The sequence below is a fragment of the Sceloporus occidentalis genome, unplaced genomic scaffold (assembly GCF_023333645.1).
Source record: "Sceloporus occidentalis isolate IW3139 unplaced genomic scaffold, rSceOcc1.0.p SCAF_1, whole genome shotgun sequence".
Taxonomy (NCBI): Eukaryota; Metazoa; Chordata; class Lepidosauria; order Squamata; family Phrynosomatidae; genus Sceloporus; species Sceloporus occidentalis.
In genome coordinates, this window is record NW_028316981.1 from 200,851,270 (window position 1) to 200,861,404 (window position 10,135).

The 10,135-nt window shown below is 40.6% G+C and overlaps 1 protein-coding gene across 1 annotated transcript; it reads right to left on the minus strand.

The window, feature by feature from the left end:
* Positions 1 to 5,904: 5,904 nt before the first annotated feature.
* On the minus strand, positions 5,905 to 7,671 carry LOC149323234 (E3 ubiquitin-protein ligase Topors-like). The gene has a single exon (XM_089510430.1). It carries the CDS (start codon positions 7,669 to 7,671, stop codon positions 5,905 to 5,907), a length of 1,767 nt encoding a protein of 588 aa, XP_089366556.1.
* Positions 7,672 to 10,135: the final 2,464 nt, after the last annotated feature.

The window sequence follows — 10,135 nt, forward strand, 5'->3', positions numbered from 1 at the left end:
CAAACTTACCATGGGGTTTTCTTGGCAAGATTTATTCAGAGGGGATTTGTCATTGCCTTCTTCAGAGGCTGAGAAAATGTGACTTGCCCAAAGACACTCAGTTGGTTTCCATGACTAGTAAAATTCTAATCTCCAGGATCCTAGTCCAACATCCAAACCATTACACCATGCTGGTGCATGCTATAATGTTAACATGCCCTATACTCCTCTCTCTAGAACATGGGATTTCATATTTTCATATTTTGATATCTAGAGTCAGGCATGTTTTTAAGAGGTCATAATGACCTTCAGACCACTAGGAAATTTCACATGGAAAAGCATGGTGGCCTGAAGACATGCAGAAGACCTACATAGCATTAAATAAAGGTAAAATGGGCATGCTGATCACTCCATCCTCCCCCAGGTCTTCTGTATATACTGTTGCAATAGGGACTGATTGCAACAGAATATACACAAAGCAGTTAAGGCTTATCTCCTGTTCGGACATGATCAGAGGATAAGGTTTTGCTGGCCTGTCTTTACAAGTGCTGGGAGCTAGGAGGCAGGTTGAGGCCTCTTTGTAGTAGCTCTCCTTCTTTTTCCAGGTGGTGATTATGGCAGATTCCATATCCATCAGGCTGAGTCAGGGGTGGTTTTGCTTGGTTTTGATACCTGTGCTGGGGTTGAGTGCCAGGATTTTCTACATCATGTTTTAGTTATGCAACTTTGGGGTAATGATTTGGGGTTACTGAAAGGCAAGGCCTTGATTCTTCAGGCCATACATGATATGCGGCGTATCCATGAGAGATGGCCTTTTGGTTTGGTTTGATCTGCCATGTTACCCCGGCAGATTTGGAGCTGTGGCAGTGATCCATGATTGCTGAATAGATCCTGGAGGTGGGCTAACACCAAGATCCAGAAGGCCAGAGAGGGAGAACTGGTTTTTTCCCTGCCGCATGCTGATATTGTGCTGCAACGGTGGTGTACATCTCTCCAAGGGAGGGAATGAGATCTTTTTTTGAGACCTGCAGCTGGAAGTCAAGGCTCGTTCAGCTGATCTGGTGGGGAATATGGGCTAAGCAGACACTTGCCCTGTATCTGTGGCATATGTTGGAGGAGATAGAACTTCACTGCTCCTGGGTGAAGGTGAAGTCTCTGGAACTGCCTTTTAGGTCTTGTGACTAAACAGGTGGAGAAAGAGACTTGCCTTGGGACTGGTCTAAAATATAAACCCTCACTTAAGTCTTGTTAGTTAGGTGAGGGAATCTTGGGTTGGCATTCTGGATGCAGGCCAGCCAGAGAGCAACCCAGTTCTGGATTGCCCTCAGAGCTCAGGTGTTTTCACCCAGGGGAAGCTGGGAAGGTAGTCTGAGGCCTTGTTCCCACTGCATTTAAATAGGGATCAGGATCCGGGCTAAAGGTGCATAGTTCCCACTGAATCTGTTTTTACAAATCCATTCAGAAAGAGGGGGGCAAGCTTTCTCCCCTTTTTGCCCATTTAACCTGCGTCAAAAAGACGCTGGGTTTTTGCAGTGTTTTTTGAGCTGAATTGATTTATTTTCAAATAAATCGATTCAGCCCAAGTGGGAAACAGGCGGATTTGAATCATATTCAAATCCACCCTGGTTCCCACTGGCAGCCCGGCCTGGCCCTGCTTGTCACTGGCCTCTCCTGGCCCCATAATCCCTGGCCCACCCTCCTTATCGGCTTCTTTGGCCACTGACAGGTTTCCCTGTGCCTTTTAAAAAATTTCCCACAAACAGGGAGGCCAGAAGAAGGTCACAGAGAAGCCGGAAGCCTTGCAACCTCTTTCCCACCTTTCCCCCAGCTTCTCTGTGACCTCCTTCCGGCCTCCCCAACCCCCAGGAATTTTTTTTAAAAGGTGCAGGGAAGCTGGTCAGTGGCCAAAGAAGCCAGTAAGGAGGCTGGGGGAGGATTTGGGGGCCAGGAGAGGCCAGAGACTGGCTGGGCTAAGCTGTCTCCCGCCATTTGCCGATTCCTGAACCGATTCCTGAAACCAGTGCAAACATAATGGGAAATACATTTTTTCAGAACTGGTTTCAGGAATTGGTTCAGGAAAAAGATTTTCCAGTAAGTGGGAATGGGCCATGAGAGTGGACCACCTGCTCCAGTTGCTCCCACACTAGGTCACTCCCCTAGTTGCTTGCAGATCTTGAAGAAATATGTTAAATAGGCTGGGTTAAATAAAGTTGCCCATTTATAACCCAGTTCTCTGTGTCTGGTCTTGTTATTTCCTGGGTTGGTCAGCAAAGACCATATTTTCTTCTCACCCTGGGCTGTGTCCCTATTCACTCCATCCTATCTAACCATCCAGGGTTGTCTCAAATCCAATCAATGTTTTGTCATGCCAAACTTCAAACCATCAATCGTTCTGGAATCCAATTGTCAATTCAGTGGAAAGACCATTAGGTCTTTTTTACACCATTTGGGAATGTGAAGTACTCCTTGAGGTACAAAACAGGGTAAAAATAACTGCCCCACACATGGCCCCTTCACTACTACAGACCAAGGCTCTGTCCCACAAACCAGAGCTTTGCTCTCTGTGTGTCTCTGTATAGTACTATATACACACACCTATCCAGTGACAGTTTTCTTTAGTGATGGCTTTAGAGTTAGCATGATGCATGTTACAAGCAGAAATGACAATAATGTTTAGTAAAGTGGGAGGCAGTAGGAAAGGAGGAAGGCCACTTTACAGATGGCTAGACTCAGTCAAGAAAGCCACAGCACCGAGTTTGCAGAATCTGAGAAGGGAAGTTGATGGCAGGGTATCCTGGAATCTCTTATTCATATCTGACTTGATAACAACTAACAACAATAAAGCTACAAAGAACACATTGCAATTAATTTTTGAACATAGATGGCTCTGGAACAAACACATTACAAGCGATAACCCTGGCCAAGATGCAATACATTTTTAAGGTAGCATACTCTGGACCCCACAGCAATGTGGCCAATTGCACAATGAATATTATAGCTTGAGGTCATCCCTTGCATAACCCAGTCAAAAAAGAAAGAAAGAAAAGAAAAGAAAAGAAAAGAAAAGAAAAGAAAAGAAAGAAAGAAAGAAAGAAAGAAAATGAGAGGAAGAGAGGGGGGGCATCTGTGTTTGCTGAACAATTGGCTGCATTGCAGTCAACACACAGCCTCTGTGAAAATGCTTGCATACTTTTTTTCCCCATTCGTATAGTGCCCCAGCTGGAAATCAGCCATTACATTTAGGACATAACTGTAAGCACTGTTTAAGACTAATAGATAATAGACTGCCTCAGAAGGAGGTAAAGTCTCCTTTTTAGAGAACGCCAAACAAAGTTAGGATGGCCATCTTTGAGGAGTGCATTGGTTGTGCATGGCAAGGGGCTTGTGTGTGGTGCAATTTTAGTTTCCCAGGGTGTTAACCCTTTTAAAGGGAAACAAAAATATGCAAGTTTGAAACTTAAACTTGTTAGAGTTCAGCATTCATCAACAGAACAACGAAAGTGTGGGTCAGGCTATTATTTTAAATCAGAAGAAATTGACAGCACACCAACACAGGAAGCCAAGCTGATCATTGGAGATTGGAATGCAAAAGCCGGAAGCAAAGAAGAATCAAAAACAGTAGGCAGATTTGGATTAGGTAAAAGAAATGAAGCAAGTGAGCGTCTGATAGATTTTTATGAAGCCAACATCTTATTCATTGCAAACACATTTTTCATACAACCAGAAAGAAGGGTATAGACATGGGCATCACCAGATGATCAACACAAAAATCAAATAGATTATATAGTTGGAAGTAAAAGATGGCAGAATATAATGGTGGCCAGGTTAAGCCATTAATAACAAAGACTGCAAATGATGGCTGAAAGTTCTTTCAGTTGATGGCTAAAAATGCTTTTCAGTCTGCTGCAGTGTGAAAGTGATTTGCACGATCCCTCTCACTTGTGCTTCCCTGCTGGGTCAAGTGTGGGTCTGTGATTGGGTGGGAAGGATGGGACAGGGAGAGGATAATGATGTCCCACCCCTCATGTGATAATCTCCTCAATCTGTGTCCGCACTGCAGAAATAATGCAGTTTGACACCATCTTAATTGCCATGACAATGGTACTGAATTCTGGGATTTGTAGCTTTGTGAGATATTTAACATCTCTGCCATTGAACTCTGGTGCCACAACAAAATTCCCAGAATTCTACAGTACTGACTCATGGCACTTAACGTGGTATAAAACTGGATTATTTCTGCAATGTGGATGCAGCCATAACTTCAAGATTATCTCAGGATAATGAGAGTTGATGCCAGCGCCACTGTATCTCCAGGGCCTTTCTCATCATCTGATACTCGCTTGACCCCTGTTAAGTAGTGGTCCTGCACATGGTTTCAGGTGCTGGCATTTCTTTCACATCAGTAGGATTTAAACAGTCTAGCCATGAGCATGAGTTCAGTTATACCTATTAGGTGTCCCAGTTTGTCTTACTTTTAGTAATATGGAAGCCAGAACAACCCAACTCTTCCTTATATCATTCAGTACCTATGATATCACGTGCGAATAGTCCATGGTGTAGCTCTTTATTACAACCATGTTGCACTTGTTCCCAGGGGCTGTGATGCTAGTGTAAGGAGAAGCCAGCTAAACTCAGTCTTCTTCTCTTCTTAAAATGTATTAAAAAGTACCTTATTTCAGCCAATCCCATGTAACTCAATAGTTATCTTCAAAGGATGCCAAGCTTTCCTGTGAAGGTGCCATGCTTTACCACTGATTCTGAAACTGTTAAAGCTTGTCATTTTGCTTAATTTAACGTGACACCCTGCTTGTATTTGATGAATCTGATGGCTATTTCACATGCTAGTCCTTGAACACTGATCATCTCTTTTCAAATGTGCCTTCAATTTTCTTTGCTGCTTCAGCAATGAAGGATATTCCTGATCAGCCTAATTTCACTTGTAAAAAACAGCTGTAAATACAGCGCTCTAACTAAGCTTTGAAGCTTACATGCTTATTCCGAGACAGCATAAAACATTTTGGTAGACCTATAAAAGAATCCAATTTAAAATGGAATAAAAGCCAGCACTGAGTACAACTGCACCTGTCATCCTCCTAGATATGGGGTGGTTCTCCAGATACTTTGGCATATAAGTCCCCATATGCACCACCTTTTGTTTTTGTTGTGTAGCTTCAAGCCATTTCTGACTTATAGCAACCCTAAAGCAAACCTGTCACGGGGTTTTCTGGGGCTGAGAGTGTGTGACTTGCCCAAGGTCACCCAGGGGTTTTCCATGGCCATGCAGGGAATCAAATGCTGATCTCCAAAGTACTAGTCCAACATTAAAACCACTACACCATGCTGGTTCTCATTATGTACTATCTGTCAAAAGTAAGGGATTGTAAGAGATAGTCCAGAACATCAGCTATGCCAAAATTCCCCTATCTCTTTACTCAGTGTATTGTTTTTTCTGCAGTTGGACATCTGATGAACCCACACAAAACAAGAGGGGAAGTAACAGTCTGGTTTTAATGAACATATTTGTTCAGTGGTGTGATACACACATAAACCTTCCCCAAAGAGCTCTTCTCTGTTGTTGGTCAAAAATAAAAAATAAATAAATAGCAATCTGATGTACTGTATGTTCAAAATGTAGAAGCACTACCACTTTATAAGCATAGAAAATTAAGCATGCAAATATGGTTTTGAAAATTGTGTCAAATTTCTACAGAGCATCCCAACCCACATATGTAAGTTATGTAATGCTATTTTCATCATGAGTGCTTCATTTAAGAGTCAAACCAGATTTCTGTTATCATGGATTAAACACTTTTTTTTCATATATATGAATTTATTGGAGTGAGGGTAACCATGTATACCATCAATAAGAGAACCACTTAATATGTTCCCTTGTGGATTAATGGACTGGAGTTCCTGATTTACAAATCATGGTCTTCTGATATATGAAAAACATCCATCATCACAGATAGTAGTAGAACCACCTGGTGTGATGTCTGTGGAAGAGTGCTGCTCCATAAAGTTAGATGTTTGTTCACCTTGCCATGGAAGCTGAGTAAAATCATCCATGTTGCTAGTATTCAATTCTAGATGCTCAATAACCAAAATGTCTTCTGTCTGGGGTTGAAGTATCTCAAGGACAACTATCTCCTTCCCTTTGTGATGGATCAGCTTGGTGCTAACTACCTCCTGTTGATCCAATGATGGCTGTTCCATACTATCTGTTTCTTGCTCCTGAAGTGGAACCTGAAGACTATCAAGCATTTGATTACTGGTAACAAGATGGGCAACATTCGAGATAGTTGGACCTGTACTGCTGTGAGTACCACTGCTAAAACTATGACTCCTTAAGACCTCTTGCTCATCCACCAACCCTTCTTCATCATCATCATCATTGACATCATTTTGTGCAGCCTCAATACATTTGGGGATGGAGTTACGCAGTATTGGTGTATTCCCATCAGTCTGGTCAAGGAGACATTTATGTAATGAATATTGTCTGTTGTATGCTCCTAATTGTGTATCTGCTTGGAAAAATACATGCGTATTGTCATCACTTCTTACCAGTTCTCCATCTGAAGATCCAAAAGGAAGAAAAAACTCATCCAGAGTCTGATCTGATACAGAACTGGCTGATCTCTGGATTTCATCATCCCATGTCTCTTCCTCATTACTTGTCACTGACTCCCCGTCTTCCCCTGCATTTTCTTCTGAGTCTTCACTTTCTCCTTCCTCCCCTTCCTCCTCCTCCTCTTCTGAAGATGATGTTGTAATTGATGAATTAGACTGGAACCCATCATCATGTGCAGGAAAGAGTATGTCATAACTGGCTCGCCAGTCATAGGCCCTAATGTTGAAGGGGGAGCGGGCAAAATTGATGAATTCATGCAGGAAGTGATTGGTGAAGTGGAGCAAATGTGGGTGAATAATTTCAGCAAAGGCCGGGCTATCCAGATCATAAATGGTTATGTTATTCAAAATGATATGTTGGAAGTTGTTGATCAAAGATGGATGTGTTCCATACAGCACTCGCAGCTCACGTTTCAACCAGGGAACCAACCTGGTAAGGCGGACAGGATTCCTATGGAAAAAATCTGCTGATATATCCCTATAAAAACCTCCACTTTGGACATTTCTGACACGCACTCCAGATTGATAGAGGGCCCTTCTGAACTTAATCGTAACATGCTCTCTAATTTGCCCAAGGGATATCCCTCCTGGGTAAGGTGGCCTCCTTATGCCAAGCTGTCTCATTAGCTCATCAAGTGTTCTCATCCTTCCTTGAGACTGGGGAACTGAGTATCCTGCATACAAAATCCCATCATCTGTTAGAGATTCAGGTCTTTCAGCAGTTGTTGGTCTCTCCCCACAAATGCCACAGGATGCATTTTCAGAAGGAACAATGTATTCTTCAAACTCAGTATCAGATCTGATGGTGTGAAAAAAAGAATGAAAATTCTGCTTACAGAGTGGGCACTCTGCTTTCCTGTCTGACCATTCTAGGATACAAGCAAAACAGAACCTATGGAAGCATGGGTTTAAGAAGGCCACGTTTTGTATTCTTTCCAAGCAAATGGGACACCTGGAATCTGAAGGTCCATCAGAAGCTATGGCAGTGTTCTCACTTGCTGTCCCAGGCAGGGATGAAAAACTAAGGTCAGAAGAACTGAGCTCTTCATTCGATGATGCCATCATCTAAAAAATTAGGTTCAGAAAAGAAGACCAAAAAAAAGAAGAAGAAGAGAAGGAGCCTGGTGAATATAAACACTTATTTAAGTGCAGGTTTCTAAATCAAATTTGCAATAAAAGCCAATAGTGCAAAATGTGATACATTTTATGATGCACTTGCCAGAAACAACAACAATAAAACTAATCTAAAGTCCTACTATATTATTCTTGAAATAGCACCAGATCCTCACCATTAGAGCTGACCCAAGATTTCTTAGAAGAGTTGTTGTTGCTATCATTATCATCATCATCATTATTAACCATCTCACACCACTAGAAAAACATGCTTTTGTAAATGAATTATTTTGAGTGTCCCCCATTATTTTTTTGGGTCGTTTCTATTTTTCTCCAAAATGCTCTGTAATTTAACTAGCTCCAGTCTCAAGCCATTGTGGAGAATGCAAAGTGGTATATAAAAGATATAGGGAAGCACAAAGGATTGCATGGTAGAGCTCTAAGATCTTCAAGAAAGTCCCTTGTCACTGCCCCACTACTTTCCCAGGCTTATTTGGTGGGAACAAAGAAGAAGACATTCTTGGTGGCTGCTCCCAGACTTTGGAACTCCCTCTTTAAGCAGGATGGCTTCCTCCTTGCTCTCTTTCCACCATTCATCTTCTGTCAGGCTTCAATGTGATGGGATTTTAATGGTGTGTGGTGCTGCTTTATTGATTATATATATATATATATATATATATATATATAGTATTAGAATTTTTAAAATTGGTTTTAACTACAGATTGTGCAATTGATTTTATGTTACTGATTTTTAATTGAATTATTAATTTGAACTATTTTTTAATAAGTTGTAAGCTACCTTGAGTCCTATTTTGGTGGGCAAGGAGGATATAAATGATTTAAATAAATTGTGGGGTGGTGGTGGTGGAGGTATTACGGTTTAGGTTTTAGCCATGTGGTGTTGGTATCTTCAGTTTATGAGTATATGTATTATAGTAGCAATTAGGATAGCCCTGAAATTTTTTACATTAAAAACAATTCAGTCTTGACAATCATTCAGCCAATCACACTGACTAAGTCCAGTTAACATTTTCCATTGCTGGGCAATTTCTGCCTAGCTGAAGAAAGGAGGAATCCAATGAATCCCTCAGGTTTGAGTTGTTTGTTCTGTCTGGCAAATATTGTTGATAATAGTAGTACTCCTTGGGAATTTTTGTTTTGATTTGTCATATGTGAAAGAAGAGAAATGGTTTGGTCCCCAAAAGATTTCATTGTTGGGCATTCTATCCACATATATTTCAGGGATCCACATTCACTACATCTTCTCCAGCAGAGCATGGGGAAAATATATAAATATGTGAAATCTAGAGCGGACAGAGGTGCCACCTGTGTGTAACTTTTGACTCATTTTCTTTTGCCAAAGTAGTGGTAGATGTATAAGGAGAAGAAGTCAAATTTTTTCTTCCAAAATGTCTATATTTTAATCTCTATTCCATGTAATCTTAGAACTGCATGGTTTATCAATTTAGGTTCTAACAGCCAATTTTATAAAGTTAATACTTGCCGCCTTCTAGTACTAGCATTAGTGAGAGATGGAATATTTTTCATAAGTGGTTATAAAGGTCCTGTTGCCTGCTGGAGTGATATAAATTTTAATAAAGAATGCATCCACACTGCAGAAATAATCCAATTTGACACCACTTTAACTGCCGTGGCTCAGTGCTATGGAATTGAGCTCTCTGACAAAGAAGGTTGAGTGTCTGACAAAACTACACATCTCAGAATTTCATAGCATTGAGCCATGGCAGTTAAAGTGGGGTCAAATTGGGTTATTTATGCAGTACAGATGCACCAAGTGGCTTTGAACATTTCTAGTTTGTTGCATAATTGTTCCACTGATATTGGCTTTCCACCAACAAACAAATCTTTTAATCTTCACATTCCTCTATTTTTCCTTTGGACAAATTGAGCAAATTTATCAGAAAAGAAAATGTCTGGAAGTAAAAGGAAATCACCCTGTACTCTGGCTGCAGATCTCACTGAAGCCAAGTTTTTAATGTACATATCAAAAATGGATTAGTAGTACTGTGTATCACTTTGGCTCCTCGTGCTAAAAAGTTAATACATTGTACTATTGACTAGCACCATCAATTTCCACTCTTCTTTGATAAATTAAATAACGTTTTTGATTTGGAATGAAAATAGATATCTAATTTTGGGACAGCTAATTCTCGCATTTGTGTGTGTGAGTAAAAAATATATGCTAGGAAACATCTTTTTTAAAATGGTAATGACATTTTTCATAATTCTTTGCCAGAACTTAACTTTTGATTGTCCTGGATATACTGAAATTGTTTGGAAGAGTTATAGAAATCTAGCAAGTATATGTGACTTCATTGTAGCAATTTTACCTAATACTGATAAACTGAAAAACCACAAGTCCTTTAAATTTTCTTTGGTCCACTTGAATAATAAA

Bases quoted from the DNA above. Each gene is read 5' to 3' on its own strand.
- LOC149323234 (XM_089510430.1), bottom strand. From the start codon at position 7,671: ATGATGGCATCATCGAATGAAGAGCTCAGTTCTTCTGACCTTAGTTTT.